Source organism: Mchenga conophoros, linkage group LG16 (genome assembly GCF_057382185.1).
Source record: "Mchenga conophoros isolate Kocher_MC1m ecotype Shallow Benthic linkage group LG16, M_conophoros_male_GT1.1, whole genome shotgun sequence".
Classification (NCBI taxonomy): domain Eukaryota; kingdom Metazoa; phylum Chordata; class Actinopteri; order Cichliformes; family Cichlidae; genus Mchenga; species Mchenga conophoros.
This window is the reverse complement of record NC_140541.1, coordinates 13,912,739-13,928,752: the sequence shown is the minus strand read 5'-3', so window position 1 is coordinate 13,928,752 and position 16,014 is coordinate 13,912,739. Positions and strand designations below refer to the sequence as shown.

Below are 16,014 nucleotides of genomic sequence, written 5' to 3'. Positions count from 1 at the left end.
GCTTGTTTATTTGCATATGGTAGGGTTGCTCAGGTAGAGGGAGAGTAAATGGCTTCCTGCTCTGTTACACAACATATTTAATGCCAAAGCCCTGTTCCATATTGTTCTGCAGCTATTGTCCACTGGATGTGTGGATACCATACTAGTCTTTTCCTTTGTCCATGCATGTCAAAACCAAACCAGTTAATTTATCCTTTTTTTCAAATACAGATCCATATTTCTCACCCAATGTTGGGCTCTAACAAAAAGGTAAACATGTGCTAGTAGCCTTCAATTATAACTATGAGATAATTTGAATAACAATGCATTTGTTTGTCGCAAGGTAGTATAAAAAGCCCTGAAAACATGGGGAATCTCTCCAACGGAGACCATGGGCAAGGTAAGTACTGGTTTTGTCTCTCTCTGCTCACATTGGATGTTAGTTAAATTTGTTGGTGGTCTTTTACACTTTTTTTTTTTGCTGGAAAGTCTTAACTGAGCAGTTGAAGCTACGACTCTTTTATTTTTCATTAGATTATCTTTTACGAGGACAAGAACTTCCAGGGTCGCTCCTATGAGTGCAGTAATGACTGCACAGACCTTCACTTGTACTTCAGCCGCTGCAACTCCATCAGGGTAGAGAGTGGCTGCTTTATGATCTATGAGCGCCCTAACTTCATGGGCCACCAGTATTTCATGAGGAGGGGAGAGTATCCTGACTACCAGAGGTGGATGGGCTTCAGCAGCTGTATCCGCTCCTGTAGGATGATTCCAGTGGTAAGACAGACATAACGCTGAAAAATACACCTAGACATAATGGTTTCACTGAAATATGGCAAAGGTTTGAACATGTTGCTGATTCTCTTCTGGCCCCACAGTATCGAGGTTCCTACAGATTGCGTATCTATGAGAAGCCTGACTTCAGTGGTCACATGATGGAGTTCATGGATGACTGTCCCTGTGTGTCTGACCGTTTCCATCACCGCCATGTCTACTCCAGTAATGTTATGAATGGCTACTGGATCTTCTACGAGTACCCCAACTACCGAGGCAGACAGTACTTCCTAAGACCCGGGGAGTACAGGAGGTACCGCGATTGGTGCGCCACCTGCGCCATTGTCGGCTCCTTCAGGAGAGTCACCGAATTTTAGCCATCAACTGAAACCTTGCTGTAAATATAAAGCACTTTGTTTATTAAAGATGTTGAATTTTTAACTCGTCTTGTGAATTTGTTTTGATTGAGTTGTTCAGCTTTGAAACTGTGATTGCTTTGTTGCGGGTACATAACGGGACCCATCAAAAGACTGGTAACATGTTGACTGTTTGGTCTGCAGATCCTGTACTTACTCTGTAGGTACTGTGAAGAACAATACCTACTTTTGTTTATTAAATTAGATGTAATTAAAAAAAACACCCTGGCCAGTCCAGCTGATCTTAAACAAATAAACTATACATCAAGTAGGCAACAACAAAATCATCTACAGCATTATTGTTTGGACTCACTTGTTGTACTTTCTGGAATAAAAGAAAGAATCTGTGTATAACACAATGATACATTAATTTCATGACTATCTGTCATATTCTACATACTAATACTAGGTATTTGTACCATTATTTCTTATCGACATTGCTGAATCCCTTATTATGTTGGTAATCATAAGTATTTATAAACTTAATAAAATAACTTCTTTTCTTATGTTTGAATTTTTATATTAATATTATTAACTTAATATTGTAATTTCTTTTGAAATCGCCCAAATTCCACTCTTTAGGTCAAAGTTAAACAAAGCCCTAATGTCAGTCAGGAGATATATGTTTCCAGATGTGATTTTCTTTTAGATTTTTCTTATCAAAGTTGTAGACCACATGGAGCAATCCTTCTTCAAAATCCCAGCTCACGATGTTCACGATGGCTCATCAGTATTTCTACTTACGACAAACTAGTTGAATTGAATTTGGAAGAACCGTCTAATATATACGTCTCACTTGAACAACTGTATAGTTATTATATAGCCTAAAACCCAATCATAACAACAGAGTCTTTTTTCAGGACTTCCTAATAAACTCAACTTTTCAAAATAAGGGAACTGAGTGTCTTTATATAATTTTAGTTACAGTGCAAGAAGAAGAGGCAGATCAGTGATAGAAATGAGTGTTTCTGATCCAAATTTGCAAAAACGTTTAAACAAATGCCTGCAAATGAAAAAGTAAATTAATGCAACTGAAATGAATTAGTGCAATATCACCATATTACTAATGTTTTTTCTCCAGCCAGCTGCTGTTAAAGTATTGCAAAAAAGGAACAACCAGATGTTGCATGATGGAATTAGAGGAGTGACACATTTTTAATTTTAATTTCTTTAGAATTAAGCTGTGTGAATGCAAATTAAAGTATTCTCCATAGGTATATGTACATAAACTGTCTGAACTTTTAATATTGCATAAATCCATCTACTGCTAACCTACTTTTTAAACTTTTTTAGTAACTCATCAAAAGTAAGAATACTGAATAATTAGTTACTATATTTTATGAGATTAGAATGTTGATAGCTGTGTCTGTGTTTGTTTAAAGGCTGTGTATCTTACTGTAGCTTGTGTATGGCCTTTCATCTCATGATTATTTATCCCACTTTAATCTTATAGTATAATAACATCCGTAAGAACTTAATAAAACATGCAGATTGTCCTTTAAATGAAGCTCAGTCTTTTAAGTTACGGAACATATTTCTTATTATCGAGAGTCCTGAAAGCCGGCAGTTAGTATATTTATTTCTTTGTATTAACGGAATCTTTCCACAGTTTGTCAGAAGTTTACCACAGATGTAGCCTGATGTCATGTTCTTTCCATCCCTGATTACTAACTGTATGTGAAGAGCCTTCTGACTCAAAATGGAACACACACAAAGCATATGCTTATAATAGACAATACGGATGACTGCTGCCAGAAATGTATGGATGGAGAACCATTGTTAGTCATTTATAGGCCCCGTTCAGCAAAAGTAATACTGCTAATTCATCAGCTTTGCACATTTGAATAACAACACATCATGGCCCCTGGGATTTTGTATAAAAAGGCCCTGGAATCATGGAGTTGGCAGAGCAAGTTGAACCATCCACTGGGAACAACCTTAACCACCATCATGGGCAAGGTAATGGGATGATTTTTACTGTAAAAGGAAGCAAAAATAATCTTCTTTAATCGATTTACTGATTTATCATTTTGTTTTTTCAGATCGTCTTCTACGAGGACAGGAACTTCCAGGGTCGCTCCTATGAGTGCACGAGCGACTGCTCTGACATGTCCTCCTACCTGAGCAGGTGCCAGTCCTGCAGGGTGGAGAGCGGCTGCTTCATGGTCTATGAGCGTCCCAACTACATGGGCATGCAGTTCTTCCTTAGGAGGGGCGAGTACCATGACATGCAGCGCATGATGAGCATGGGAATGATGTTTGATTCCATCAGATCCTGCAGAATGATCCCCTTTGTAAGACGTGCTTCACTTTTGCTACTATAATTTTGATTCATTATTAACTTTTAAAATGCGCCTTAGTAATCATACTTACATTTTCTCTACATTTAATTACAGCACAGAGGCCAGTTCAGGATGAGGATCTATGAGAGGGAGAACTTCGGTGGTCAGATGAACGAGCTGATGGACGACTGCGACAGCATCATGGACCGCTACCGCATGTCCGACTGCATGTCCTGCAACGTGATGGATGGCCACTGGCTGATGTACGAGCAAGCCCACTACAGAGGCAGGATGATGTACATGAGGCCCGGAGAGTACAGGAGCTTCAGGGACATGGGCATGAGCGGGATGAGGTTCATGAGCATGAGGCGTATCACTGATATGTGCTAGACTTCTGTATTTGACTTCAGTAAATAAAAGCAATGTGTACTTCATAACCACATTTGTCACATGCACTTTCTTTATCTTGCTACATTTTTTATGTAGCTACATCTATGTACCTAACTGCAAGAAAGCATTCCCTAACTATACCCCAAATTACGTGTTACTCAATAACTAAATATATACATAATTATCAGGTTCAACTTAAAAAATAATAAGAACGATCAGCAGTTTCATAGCAAAGTCAAGACAGCTTCCATTCAGTAAATGATGAGGCTAAGTCTATAGAACAACCCTAGGCTTTTGCGTTTAGCCATCCTCAGTTAGCATACGAACTTTTATTCTGGAACTAAAGACTATAACAACTAGGACAAATAAGACTGTAAATACAACAACAGCATAAGCATTCAAATCTGCAATAACTGACCTACGAAGCTCAGATACAGTAATGTTGTTAAAACTGATGTATTAGGCCAGAACGTCACTTAATATTTCACTTCATCATGCATTGTCAATATTTTTCCAAAAATGTACTTTTTTGGATTATAAATATTATATTTAATTAAAAACTGAACAACTAAACAACTAATCAAAATATCTACACTCTTGTTTGTAGCACCAAAGAAAAATACACCTAATTTACCCATTTTTCATTGAACACACACACACAAAGGAGGAGGAGGAGAAGAAATATATAGATAGAAATATATAGAGGTCTATTGAGAATAAACAAATTTTTTTCGATTTTTGATTTTTTCCCCCGTTTTTTTCCTATTGAAAAACACCAAAATAATTATTTGCCTAATTAGCCTAATTTAGCAAAATAAACTATATTAATATTTACGTTTTATTTTATTAAAATAAAAAAATAAAAATGATCTAATAAAAAAGTAAATTCAATAGCTTTTCTTTAATTGTTTAATTTGGTAAAATGAAAACAAACAAACAAACAAGGAATATCACAGATCTAGGTCGACTCAAACATAGGACTCAATATCAAGTTCAGTGCATTTATTTACAGTGAATAATGCGTAACACAGAAGATCAACAGTAGCGATGGTCCCAGTCCCCTCAGGCAAGGTTTTCCACAGAGCCACACTTTCCCACAGATTCTCTCTACAGATCACCAACACAGGTTTCTCTGGGAGGATCACAAGTTCACAGGGAAACAATGAGTGAGATTCTTCCTTGGAGGAAAGTAGGAACATGTACAGAAGCTGTAAAACAAACCAGCGAGGACTGAAGGTCAGCCACCACTGCCTTAAAAAGTTGTCACAACAACGACATCAGGAGCAACTGTGAGACTGAGTGAGACACACACACACACAGACGCACACACACACACACACATAGACAGAGGAGAGGTAGAATGCTTATAAGAGAGAGATAGATAGAAAGTAGTGAGCCAACTGGAGAGGACAAACGGAACATGACAGTAACATCAAACGAAGATCTTTTTGTAATGCAAAAATTATTTCAAATTTTGATTTATCTGACCTCTAACAGAGGAAATTTTCAATTTGCTTCAGTCCATTTTAATCAGCTTTCAGTGTTTTTCCTGATGATATGTTTCATTAACCTATATTTGCGGATGGCACAGCAAACTGTGCTCAGAGACAATGATTTCTGGAAGAGTTCCTGAGCCCATACAGTGCATTTCCATGAAGCTGCCTGAAGGTCACACGTTGCACAACTACACACAACCTTTTGATGATATACTGCACATCACGATGACATATTAAAAACTCATATACTCAACTCTGCTGAACCCGTAAATGCATTTTATGAATAGCATGTCCTATATATGTGACTATGTGTTATAACCTGCCAGCTTTAATTTAATTAAATTGTAATTATTCTAACTAGAAGGGAAACAGCATATGCTATTGAAAAATATTAAAGAATTAGTTGCCATTTATTCTGTATGCTGCTTTTTATGCATACATTTCCTCATATTCAAAATTACATTGGCACAATTAATAAATTATGTGTAATTTAAATTGTTGTGCCTTTTTACAGGTCGTTGCATGAATAAAAAGGCAAATGTTGCAGAACAGAAGGACTGCATTCACATATTCTGCATTTCTAATATTGCGGTGTATTTAATGTATTTATAATTTGCCTAAATGTAACCATTTACTGTGGTTACATTTACAGATATCAATAAAAATGGTGATATGCTGTCATCTGGTGGTGTGCAGCATAGTGACCCTAAAGGTTTGCTGTTAAACTGAATACACAGCATAGCACTTAAAAGTTAGCTGTTGCTAATTTATACAAAAATGTAGCCTATGTTTGCGTGTCTTATTTTGGTTTGTTGTGCAAGTTTCCGATCACTCAGTGACAAATTCAATTAAAAGAGAATTATTAGATTTTTATTTAAAATCATGCTTTTATACACTGGTGCTCTAATAACAGGAATCCATGATGCGCCTCATGCTATTGAACCTCATCCCGCTCATTCCCATCTCCCTGAAGCTCCTGTACTCTCCGGGCCTCAGGTACATCATCCTGCCTCTGTAGTGGGGCTGCTCGTACATCAGCCAGTGGCCATCCATCACGTTGCACGACTGGCAGTCGGACATGCGGTAGCGATCCATCATGTTCTCGCAGTCGTCCATCAGTTCGTACATCTGACCTCCGAAGTTCTCCCTCTCATAGATCCTCATCCTGAACTGGCCTCTGTGCTGTAAATTGAAATGAATAACAATGAATCAAAGAGATCTCGTTAATATGCTTTCGCCAGGTTCAGCATCTTACACCATATGTCAAATATTAGAAGGAGTTTTCAATTTACAGTACCATGGGGATCATGCGGCAGGACCTAATGCAATCACTCATGCCCATACGCTGGTAGTCAGAGTACTCTCCCCTCCTGACAAAGAACTGATTTCCCATGTAGTTGGTACGGTCGTAGACCATGAAGCAGCCGCTCTCCACCCTGCAGGAGTGGCACCTGCTCAGGTAGGAGGACATGTCAGCACAGTCGCTGCTGGTCTCATAGGAACGACCCTGGAAGTTCCTGTCCTCATAGAAGATGATCTGAAATTGAAAAAAAGAGAAAAAACAAGGACTATTTGATATCGTACTTTTTGCATCGCATCCACATTTGTTCAGCATCCAATCAAATGCAAAAAATCCGAACAATGAAATAGCCAAAGCTGCACACACCTTTCCCATGGTCATGGTTTCAGTTAGGACTCTTTAGGCTCAGAAGGACTGCACAGTTTTCACGACATCCCACGAGTTGCTTTTATACCTGACCTCACGCCGAAAGATACATGACCCCATTGTTCAAATTCCTGACAGAGCAACATGGAGCAGAGGCCCCCCGTGTACGTTTCAATTCAAAGGGACCTTCAACGGATCGTGATTTGCAGGGGTTGCATTTGTGAGAAGAGGCCCCGCTGTGTATTGTCTTTGCAGCTGAATAACAGAGAGAGCGTGTTTTCCACAAACATAGCATTCTTTGAAGGCCTCATTAAAGTTTTCATCTCTAATGTTTCACAGGTGAAAGAACATTCTGTTTTTTTATTCTTTTTGCCAAAATTAGCCAAAAACCAAATCTTTAAAATCTGTTAAAATTTAATTGGACTCAATAGAGGATTGAATCAATTCATTAAAACTGAGTAAACCTATAAAACCTATAAGGGACAGATAATCTACTGATATGTTAGTCTAAATATGTCTCCATCAAGTATTTTTTGGCCCTCATTTAGTTTAATGTAATGAATGAGATGTTGCCAATGAATTTCATGGATATCATGGTGATTTATTCATGAAGCTAATCCTTACATAATTTGTAGATGATATTCAAGCCCTTTCATAACAAGTGTACTGCAGGTGATTTCTTCTTTTTTAACCCATTAACTTGAATACTGGAGTTATATGCATGGCTGTGTGATTGACATGTCTCTTGACACTATTAGCTGTAGACAATGGCTGTTGTCTGAACTGGACCTCTCAACTGCATTTGTTTTGTTGGTGTCTTCTGGAGCTTTTTTAATGGAATTACTTGGCAAATGTTTTCATGTGATGTACAGTATGGTCTCACTTCCATTAAATGTGGGCATTTTGATGAGGGAAGTTATAGTGCTTTATTAGGCTGTTAGCACTGAGTAGCAGATAACTGCTGCTGTGACTTGGAGCTATATAAATAAAATTGAACTGAACTGAAATTGAATTATTTGTACAGCATGCTAACCAGGCTTTTCCACATTTCTACCTGGCTTAGGATTCCACTCTGTCATCCAAACCTGGTCACTTTTGGCTCCCCAAGCAAGCAAGCAAGCAAGCAAGCAAGCAAACAAACAAACAAACAAACAAACATTGGCCAAAACATTAGCACTAACGTCTTAAAATGTGTTCCAAAACCAGTGGGTGACCTCAAAGTGGAAATGTTAATGTTTTATAGCTGATGAAATGTTTTATTTGTTAATGAAATTGTCATTGACAAATTAACAGTGGATGTCCATGCAGTCCTCCCATTGTATTGTATTGTATTGTATTGTATTGTATCTTTATTTGTTTCAGACATATAAAACAAAAAACAATATATACACACTACATATATTTTCATTTACAGATACGAATATATATGTAGATATACACACACACACGTATGTGTTCAGATAAACAAAAATATATAATGAAATAAAACAAAATCGTCTGACATAATGTAACAATGTTTGGTCTGAAAAGGAGTAGGAAGAAGTATGAACATACTTATTAATTCCTACCCCTGCTCAACATCTTATTGATCCCACATAATTCACCTAATTCCCATCATCACATACTCCACACGATACACGAGGAGAACCTATATAAACTTGGCTACCGTGACTGATATAATTTGGATATAATTTGATATTTTTTATACATACAATGGGTGATCATCTTTATCGGTATCATATTCTTCCAAAATCAGTTTTCGAAGTATTTTCATGAACTTACTAATTCCTGAGCATTGCTGTAGATCTATAGTAAAACTATTCCACAGTTTTACCCCATAAATAGTGACACAAAAGGTTTTAACCTTTGACCGTGCTTTAAGAATCCTTAGATTCAATTTCCCCCTCAATTCATAGTCTCCTTCTCTGTCATAGAACATCCTCTGTATATTTCCTGGTAACATATTGTATCTGGCCTTGTACATAATTTTTGCAGTTTTATATTTTATAAGATCCATAAACTTCAGTATTTTTAATTTCAGTATAATTAATTTCCCATGACTTTCCTTCATATGTTTGTATGAGAAAAAAAAGACTTTTTCTATATTACTGTAATTTCTCACATAAAAACAATACACTGGGTATAGATGTAGGTTGTTACGATCTGGAGTTATACTCTTTGACTTAAGCCATTAAAACAATAAATCAAAATCTCTAAAAATCAAAGTAAGATAGTAAGATCCTCGGTGAGGTAGAGTAACTATTGCTTTCTTCTTTTAAGGTTTCCTAGCTTTAAATTCTACATATTTTAGTTTTCTTTACAGTTTAACACATTTCCAGCTGCTGTTTTCTTATGAGATTATTTCTGACTTATAATAATAATTTTTAGACAACAACAAGCATTGTTTGCCTTTTTCAGGCAGTCTGATACAGATGGGTCAGATATAAGTGTTCGCTCTCGGATATGATGTGAAAAACAAGGTTTGTTATAAGGCCAATGTTGATACATGGCCATATAACTGGATCAGAACTAGATTGTATTTTCTTCTGAAAGTGACAAGAATGACCGAAACAGTGCTCTTACTGTGAATATTTATTGGAAGAAATCTGATGTCGCAAGTCGCAAGAAAAACATCTTTCATTTTTTGATGTGAAAAATACTTTCGTGCAACAACCTTTGGCTTTTAATTGGAGTCACAAAGACCAAGTTTCCTTTTTGATGGTCACGTCAAAACAAATAACTAACTTCTGAGTCAACTGATGCTATCAAATGAATATGTGTACAGACTTGAATATTGCCATTATATTAAAAGTGCAGTACAAGGAAAGAGAAGGACATTTTTTTCACATGCCACAAATCTGTGTTAGCACATGTTGATGGAGTCCGTTATGTTAAGGTAGAATGAACGCTTCATGGACTGTGCCTTTAAGAACTGATCAGTCACTACATTATATGCTACAAAACAAATCAGGCATAATTAAATAACTATATGAGTCTAACTGAAAATGTTCAAAGATACTTGAAAATATTCTTAATCACTTTTTAAAAATCATCAATAACTCCAACCATATTTACAATAATCTTCAGAAGAAACGAGGTCGCCTGGAAAACCTGGAAGATGTATGTATATTTGAATAATGCCTAGGAGAAAATAATGATGGGGAGCAAGACTTTACCAAATCTTATTTTCTACTGTTTATTTCAATTTTGGAATCACATAACACAATGTAAAAGGATAGTTAAATCACATTAATTGATTACCACTATTACAAATTGTGTATGCCATCTGGTGCATGAAAATTCTTTTATTTCTTTACGAGATTAAAATGTATTTGTTGTTAACAGGATTCATTGATGCGTCTGATGGAGCTGAATCTCATTCCGTCATATCCCATGTCCCTGAAGCTCCTGTACTCTCCGGGCCTCAGGTACATCATCCTGCCTCTGTAGTGGGGCTGCTCGTACATCAGCCAGTGGCCATCCATCACGTTGCAGGACTGGCAGTCGGACATGCGGTAGCGGTCTTGGAAGTTGTCGCAGTCGTCCATGAGCTCATACATCTGACCTCCGAAGTTCTCCCTCTCATATATCCTTACTCTGTAGGACCCTTTGTGCTGTTAATATTACAATGTAAGGATGAATTATTTTATATAATAATCTTAGCAATAAACCTTATTTATAAAGTATTCTTTAAACCAAGTTACAAAGTGCTTCAAAGAAAGAAATTGAAAAGAGAGACATAAAAAAATTTCCTAAAAGTTTTAAAATAGTGCTTCAAGAAAATATTTAAGTTGCTATTTTGATTTCAATGGACGAACTGTTCCACAGTGTGAGAGAGTTAATGACAGAGGCCCCAAACCAGCTAAGCCTTATTACCAATTTAAGGAACCCAGACCAGTGTATGTAAGAGACGAAGGCTTTGATATACTATTCATTCTGTGAACTATGTTGATGGACATTTTGCAAAAGCCATATCACATATGACACATATGTTATTATTATTATTAGGCCGTATTAGTTTATATATGAAAGTTTAGCAATCTCGGTACTGTACCATGGGGATCATACGACAGGATCTGATGCAATCGCTGAAACCTATCATACGTTGGTAGTCTGAGTACTCGCCCCTCCTCATGAAATACTGGTTTCCGATGAAGTTTGGGCGGTCGTAGACCATGAAGCAGCCGCTCTCCACCCTGCAGGAGTGACACCTGCTCAGGTGAGAGGACATATCAGCACAGTCGCTGCTGGTCTCATAGGAGCGACCCTGGAAGTTCTTGTCCTCGTAGAAGATGATCTGGATCCAACAGACGAGGCAGAATTCAGTAAACATTTTAAAATCATAGCTTTTGTTTTAGGTCAGAAAGATAAAAATTTTGATCTATTTTCTCTAATACACGTACCTTGCCGTGCATCGTGGCTGATAGACTGAATGACGCTATAGCAATCCTATCCCAGATTTAAGCCTTTTTTATAGCTAACGTGACATCCAGACAGTTGATGTCACCATTGTATGGAAACCATGAGTCAGCAGCATCCAATGTTAGTCCCTCTGTGAATGCTGATGGCAAAGGGTTGTTATGCATCCTCTGACAGGCTCTATTATTCTAGATCAAAAGAGTTTCTTTGTGATTACCTTGAAAATGATTTAGTGTTTTTATTTTGTGGTGATATACTCAAAAAGTAGTAGAGCCGTATTTAAATGTAGTTATTTGTGCTAGTACCACAAATGCTGTTGTTAAACTGATACTACACCCTGAATGTATGTAAATGGTAATGCAATGGTGCTTAAGCTAATTTATAAAGGTTCATGTTTTTTTTTTTTTTATCTATACTGTAGCAAATAATTGGTTGATGTTAGACACATACACACATGCTTACTTATAACAAGGTGGTGCTTTTCTTTGGTTTGTATTTAACATTCATTTCAGGCGTAATCTGAAGGTATTATGTGGCATACTATAATATAACATTTCAGTGAAAGTTTAAGTGGAAAAAACGATTAAATTAAATATTATATTTACTTTGTTTGGGGTTTTAAGTTAACACTGCTTAATAACTTACTGATCTGCAATAAAGAGGTTTTTAATCAAAACTAGACTTTGACGTGGTTTAATAGAACAACAATATTTAATGTGTGCTGTGTATAATACTGGGATTAGTTTATAAAACTGTGGCACACTTTTTGATTATTTATAGAGAATTAAATTTTTCCCCCAAGTTCATGTGGTGTATTTATTATTTTATTAAGTTGATGGTGATGGTGTGTGTCTCTAGAGAATAATGTAACCATTTCATTGTGTTTTTCCCCTTTCAAACCCCTTTAATGATCGTTTATTCACTATATTAGAGGAGATAATAAAGAACAACAGAAAAAGTCACTGATGTAAGATTTTGTCTTTATCTTTTATTTTTTGTGAATTTGTTTAGCACATGTCCATGATGCGCCTCATGCTCATGAACCTCATCCCGCTCATTCCCATCTCCCTGAAGCTCCTGTACTCTCCGGGCCTCATGTACATCATCCTGCCTCTGTAGTGGGCTTGCTCGTACATCAGCCAGTGGCCATCCATCACGTGGCACGACTGGCAGTCGGACATGCGGTAGCGGTCCATGATGCTGTCGCAGTCGTCCATCAGCTCGTACATCTGACCACCAAAGTTCTCCCTCTCATAGATCCTCATCCTGAACTGGCCTCTGTACTGTTAGAGAGAATGGAAAAATAATGTGTTATGGAGTTTGCACTTGTACTAGAAACAGGATTTCATGCTGCATTCTACCTACCATGGGGATCATACGGCAAGACCTGATACCACCGCTCATGCCCATCATGCTCATGTAGTCAGCGTACTCGCCCCTCCTCATGAAATACTGGTTTCCCATGTAGTTGGGGCGGTCATAGACCATGAAGCAGCCGCTCTCCACCCTGCAGGAGTGACACCTGCTCAGGTAGGAGGACATGTCGGCGCAATCGCTCATGCACTCATAGGAGCGACCCTGGAAGTTCCTGTCCTCGTAGAAGATGATCTGGAAAAAAGGAGTGCATTAGTTCATTTAGAGTTCACCGAAATAATACGATCTATATTCTGTATGCTCTACAACATCAGTGCATATGACGTTCATGACGTTCATAAGCTCACCTTGCCCATGCTCATGTCAGTGGTGGACATACTTAATGATGAGCTGCTGCTGTTGCTACTGCTACTGCTGCACTGCTGTCCTCTTTGGTTTAACCCTTGCTTTTATACCTGACCAAACCCTACAGAGTCAGTGGGCCCCCATTGTTTAAACCCCTGACCCAGCAACATGGTATAGAGAGCTGTACCAGCATGCGGTACTGTGTCATATAATCACATGATTGGGCAAGCGAAGACTTTAGAAATTTGACCTTTTGACGAGTAACACAAAGCCTCTATTCTCAGCTCTAAGGTTGTCGTGCCCATTTAGATGCATTAAACCAGAGACCTTCAATCAGAGTAACATAAAAATAATTGATTAAGGTTTTGTAAAGTAGAAAGAACTCACAGTGCATGCTAATGGAATGTAGATGTTTATTGCACATTTTTTTCTGGACATAAGTTAAAATCAGCAACTCAGAAACTGAAAAACATTTTGTAGAATTTGCACTATTAATTGTCATCATCATGATCATTTATTTGGAGGATTATAGATATATTCAGTTTTAGCATGGTTTATGTGTCTGTTTTTAACATTATGTTTGCATAATTTTGCAGTGTTCGATTCTTGTAGTATCTGATTTGATTGCCTTCTTAAATAATATAAATATTTCTCAAATTGATAATTGTATTTTACTCTGTAAAAAGGCTAAATCTAAATACTCTGTATTTAGATTTAGCCTTTTAGAACCTTTTGGCTCTTTATTTATGAATTGAGCTTATGGCAACCATTGTCTTTTCTTGCACCAAATAATAAATAAAAATAATAATACAAGTGGAAACAGATGGCACAATCAGTATTTTCTTAATATGCAACATGTTAGAATTAACTTTCACAGTACAACAATCTAAATAAATGTCTGATTTTTTTTAAGTGTCTTGTTTTTAACTTCAGGAGTAAAACCACAATGACCAATTATCCAAACACAGTAAATAATGACTCACTGTCTGTATTGTTCCTGATGCAAACAGAGTCATTGTTAAAAACTGAATAATTTCTGGGATTGTTTATATTAGACACATCACCTTTAAAACGAAAAAACAAACAAACCCCAATACATGTATATGATGGCAACAAATTTTTTATTAATAAATATACAACATGTCACAGTATTTACAACTTCATTATAGGGTGTAGGTCTGAGTCACTTCAACCGTATCCTCAAGCAATTTTTAAGCACTTGTAGCTTGTAGCTAAATACTGGACAGATAGTTTCAGAATTCATTTAGTGATTAAAAATAAGAAAATAAGAATAAAAGAAACTTAAACTATTAATGATGCATAAAACCAAATTTTAAGCTAAAAAATTTAACATAGATTAGCATCATCAGATGTTTTTATGACCAAGTTAGTGTCAGTCAGATGACACTTACACATGACATAAACAGAAAACATGTTACTTTGACAATTGTTTGAAAATTCCCTTATTTTGATTTTATCTTTCAGTTTTTGAAAATGCTAATTGGTATTCTATTCAAGATCACACTTTATATTATCAGGTATCATCAGCTGAATACAATTTAGAATCAATATTTGCTTGCTATTGTGTTTGTTGCAGATAAAATTATAAAACTTCAAATATTTTCAGTATATATATGTATCACAACAATGTATCATTTTTTTCATGATGAGTTAATTAATAATCTCGACAAAGGTCAAAGTACTGTAAAATTATTTTATTTAGTGGCATTGGACAGTGAACATTTAGTAACAGGAGTCCATGATGCGCCTCATGCTCATGAACCTCATCCCGCTCATTCCCATCTCCCTGAAGCTCCTGTACTCTCCGGGCCTCATGTACATCATCCTGCCTCTGTAGTGGGGCTGCTCGTACATCAGCCAGTGGCCATCCATCACGTTGCAGGACATGCAGTCGGACATGCGGTAGCGGTCCATGATGCTGTCGCAGTCGTCCATCAGCTCGTACATCTGACCACCGAAGTTCTCCCTCTCATAGATCCTCATCCTGAACTGGCCTCTGTACTGTAGGGGAAACAGTTCACAACAAAGAATTTGAATATATAATTCAAGCCTATCTGGAGGAAAATTATATCCACAGCACAGCTTTCCTACCATGTGGATCATACGGCAAGACCTGATGCAGTCTGACATGCCCATCATGCTCATGTAGTCAGCGTACTCGCCCCTCCTCATGAAATACTGGTTTCCCATGTAGTTGGGGCGGTCATAGACCATGAAGCATCCGCTCTCCACCCTGCAGGAGTGACACCTGCTCAGGTAGGAGGTCATGTCAGAGCAGTCGCTCATGCACTCATAGGAGCGACCCTGGAAGTTCCTGTCCTCGTAGAAGATGATCTGAAAAACAGCAAAATAAAATCCTTCTTTAAAAAGCAGCAGTTATTTGGAAGCAGTAATCACTGTTGATTAAAAAAGAAAGAAATCTGTACCTTGCCCCTCATGTTCATGCCAGTGTTGCTCATGTTGCCTGCAAGTGAGTAGTTACTCCTGTTCTGTCCTGTTCTCTACCTGGTTTAACCCTTTTCTTTTATACCTGACCAAACGTAAAGAAACCCCTCCCCTACACCAGAGAACCCATTACTCAGCAACTTGCTAGTGAGGCCCACAGAAAGCAAAGGTTAGGTCCATTTTTTTTATAGACACTGGGCACCAGCAGTCTTTAGAAAGGCCTTTTCTCTTTTTACAGAATGCATTTTCAACCGTGCTTGTGAAATGTGAATAGGTTGGCCCATGTAATTGTTAAGAATTGTGTTTATGACCCGTGTCACACATAAACTGTCAAAACTGGGTGTTTGAATTGTTTTTCACGGTGAACATGCTTGTTTCCACTGTAGAATATGAAAAATAAATTGACT

General features: G+C 37.3%; 6 protein-coding genes across 6 annotated transcripts; 2 read left to right on the top strand and 4 right to left on the bottom strand.

The window, feature by feature from the left end:
- Positions 1-358: 358 nt before the first annotated feature.
- Positions 359-1,194, top strand: LOC146556417 (gamma-crystallin M2-like). Its single transcript, XM_085248660.1, has 3 exons — positions 359-379; positions 514-756; positions 858-1,194. Exons 1-3 carry the CDS (start codon positions 371-373, stop codon positions 1,128-1,130), a joined length of 525 nt encoding a protein of 174 aa, XP_085104786.1. The 5' UTR covers positions 359-370; the 3' UTR covers positions 1,131-1,194.
- Positions 1,195-3,072: 1,878 nt separating this feature from the next.
- LOC146556416 (gamma-crystallin M1) lies at positions 3,073-3,888 on the top strand. The gene is made up of 3 exons (XM_085248647.1): positions 3,073-3,128; positions 3,212-3,463; positions 3,566-3,888. The coding sequence occupies exons 1-3, from the start codon at positions 3,120-3,122 to the stop codon at positions 3,839-3,841; spliced, it is 537 nt and encodes a 178-aa protein (XP_085104773.1). The 5' UTR covers positions 3,073-3,119; the 3' UTR covers positions 3,842-3,888.
- A 2,297-nt stretch (positions 3,889-6,185) lies between these two features.
- On the bottom strand, positions 6,186-7,133 carry LOC146556415 (gamma-crystallin M3-like). Its single transcript, XM_085248649.1, has 3 exons — positions 7,004-7,133; positions 6,635-6,874; positions 6,186-6,519 (listed from the first exon to the last, which is right to left on the bottom strand). Exons 1-3 carry the CDS (start codon positions 7,016-7,018, stop codon positions 6,241-6,243), a joined length of 534 nt encoding a protein of 177 aa, XP_085104775.1. The 5' UTR covers positions 7,019-7,133; the 3' UTR covers positions 6,186-6,240.
- Positions 7,134-10,201: 3,068 nt separating this feature from the next.
- Positions 10,202-11,505, bottom strand: LOC146556414 (gamma-crystallin M3-like). The gene is made up of 3 exons (XM_085248650.1): positions 11,407-11,505; positions 11,058-11,300; positions 10,202-10,617 (listed from the first exon to the last, which is right to left on the bottom strand). Exons 1-3 carry the CDS (start codon positions 11,416-11,418, stop codon positions 10,342-10,344), a joined length of 531 nt encoding a protein of 176 aa, XP_085104776.1. The 5' UTR covers positions 11,419-11,505; the 3' UTR covers positions 10,202-10,341.
- Positions 11,506-12,388: 883 nt separating this feature from the next.
- Positions 12,389-13,214, bottom strand: LOC146556413 (gamma-crystallin M3-like). The gene is made up of 3 exons (XM_085248645.1): positions 13,144-13,214; positions 12,788-13,030; positions 12,389-12,705 (listed from the first exon to the last, which is right to left on the bottom strand). The coding sequence occupies exons 1-3, from the start codon at positions 13,171-13,173 to the stop codon at positions 12,430-12,432; spliced, it is 549 nt and encodes a 182-aa protein (XP_085104771.1). The 5' UTR covers positions 13,174-13,214; the 3' UTR covers positions 12,389-12,429.
- A 1,627-nt stretch (positions 13,215-14,841) lies between these two features.
- LOC146556412 (gamma-crystallin M3-like) lies at positions 14,842-15,718 on the bottom strand. Its single transcript, XM_085248643.1, has 3 exons — positions 15,589-15,718; positions 15,254-15,496; positions 14,842-15,163 (listed from the first exon to the last, which is right to left on the bottom strand). The coding sequence occupies exons 1-3, from the start codon at positions 15,619-15,621 to the stop codon at positions 14,885-14,887; spliced, it is 555 nt and encodes a 184-aa protein (XP_085104769.1). The 5' UTR covers positions 15,622-15,718; the 3' UTR covers positions 14,842-14,884.
- Positions 15,719-16,014: the final 296 nt, after the last annotated feature.

Bases quoted from the DNA above. Each gene is read 5' to 3' on its own strand.
- LOC146556417 (XM_085248660.1), top strand. The intron at 757-857 runs GTAAGACAGACA...CTGGCCCCACAG, and splicing joins CCTGTAGGATGATTCCAGTG to TATCGAGGTTCCTACAGATT.
- LOC146556416 (XM_085248647.1), top strand. The intron at 3,464-3,565 runs GTAAGACGTGCT...ATTTAATTACAG, and splicing joins CCTGCAGAATGATCCCCTTT to CACAGAGGCCAGTTCAGGAT.
- LOC146556415 (XM_085248649.1), bottom strand. The intron at 6,520-6,634 runs GTACTGTAAATT...TTCAATTTACAG, and splicing joins CCTGCCGCATGATCCCCATG to CACAGAGGCCAGTTCAGGAT.
- LOC146556414 (XM_085248650.1), bottom strand. The intron at 10,618-11,057 runs GTACAGTACCGA...TAATATTAACAG, and splicing joins CCTGTCGTATGATCCCCATG to CACAAAGGGTCCTACAGAGT.
- LOC146556413 (XM_085248645.1), bottom strand. From the start codon at position 13,173: ATGTCCACCACTGACATGAGCATGGGCAAG. The intron at 13,031-13,143 runs GTGAGCTTATGA...CCTTTTTTCCAG, and splicing joins CTGACATGAGCATGGGCAAG to ATCATCTTCTACGAGGACAG. The intron at 12,706-12,787 runs GTAGGTAGAATG...TCTCTCTAACAG, and splicing joins CTTGCCGTATGATCCCCATG to TACAGAGGCCAGTTCAGGAT.
- LOC146556412 (XM_085248643.1), bottom strand. From the start codon at position 15,621: ATGAGCAACACTGGCATGAACATGAGGGGCAAG. The intron at 15,497-15,588 runs GTACAGATTTCT...GCTGTTTTTCAG, and splicing joins GCATGAACATGAGGGGCAAG to ATCATCTTCTACGAGGACAG. The intron at 15,164-15,253 runs GTAGGAAAGCTG...TTTCCCCTACAG, and splicing joins CTTGCCGTATGATCCACATG to TACAGAGGCCAGTTCAGGAT.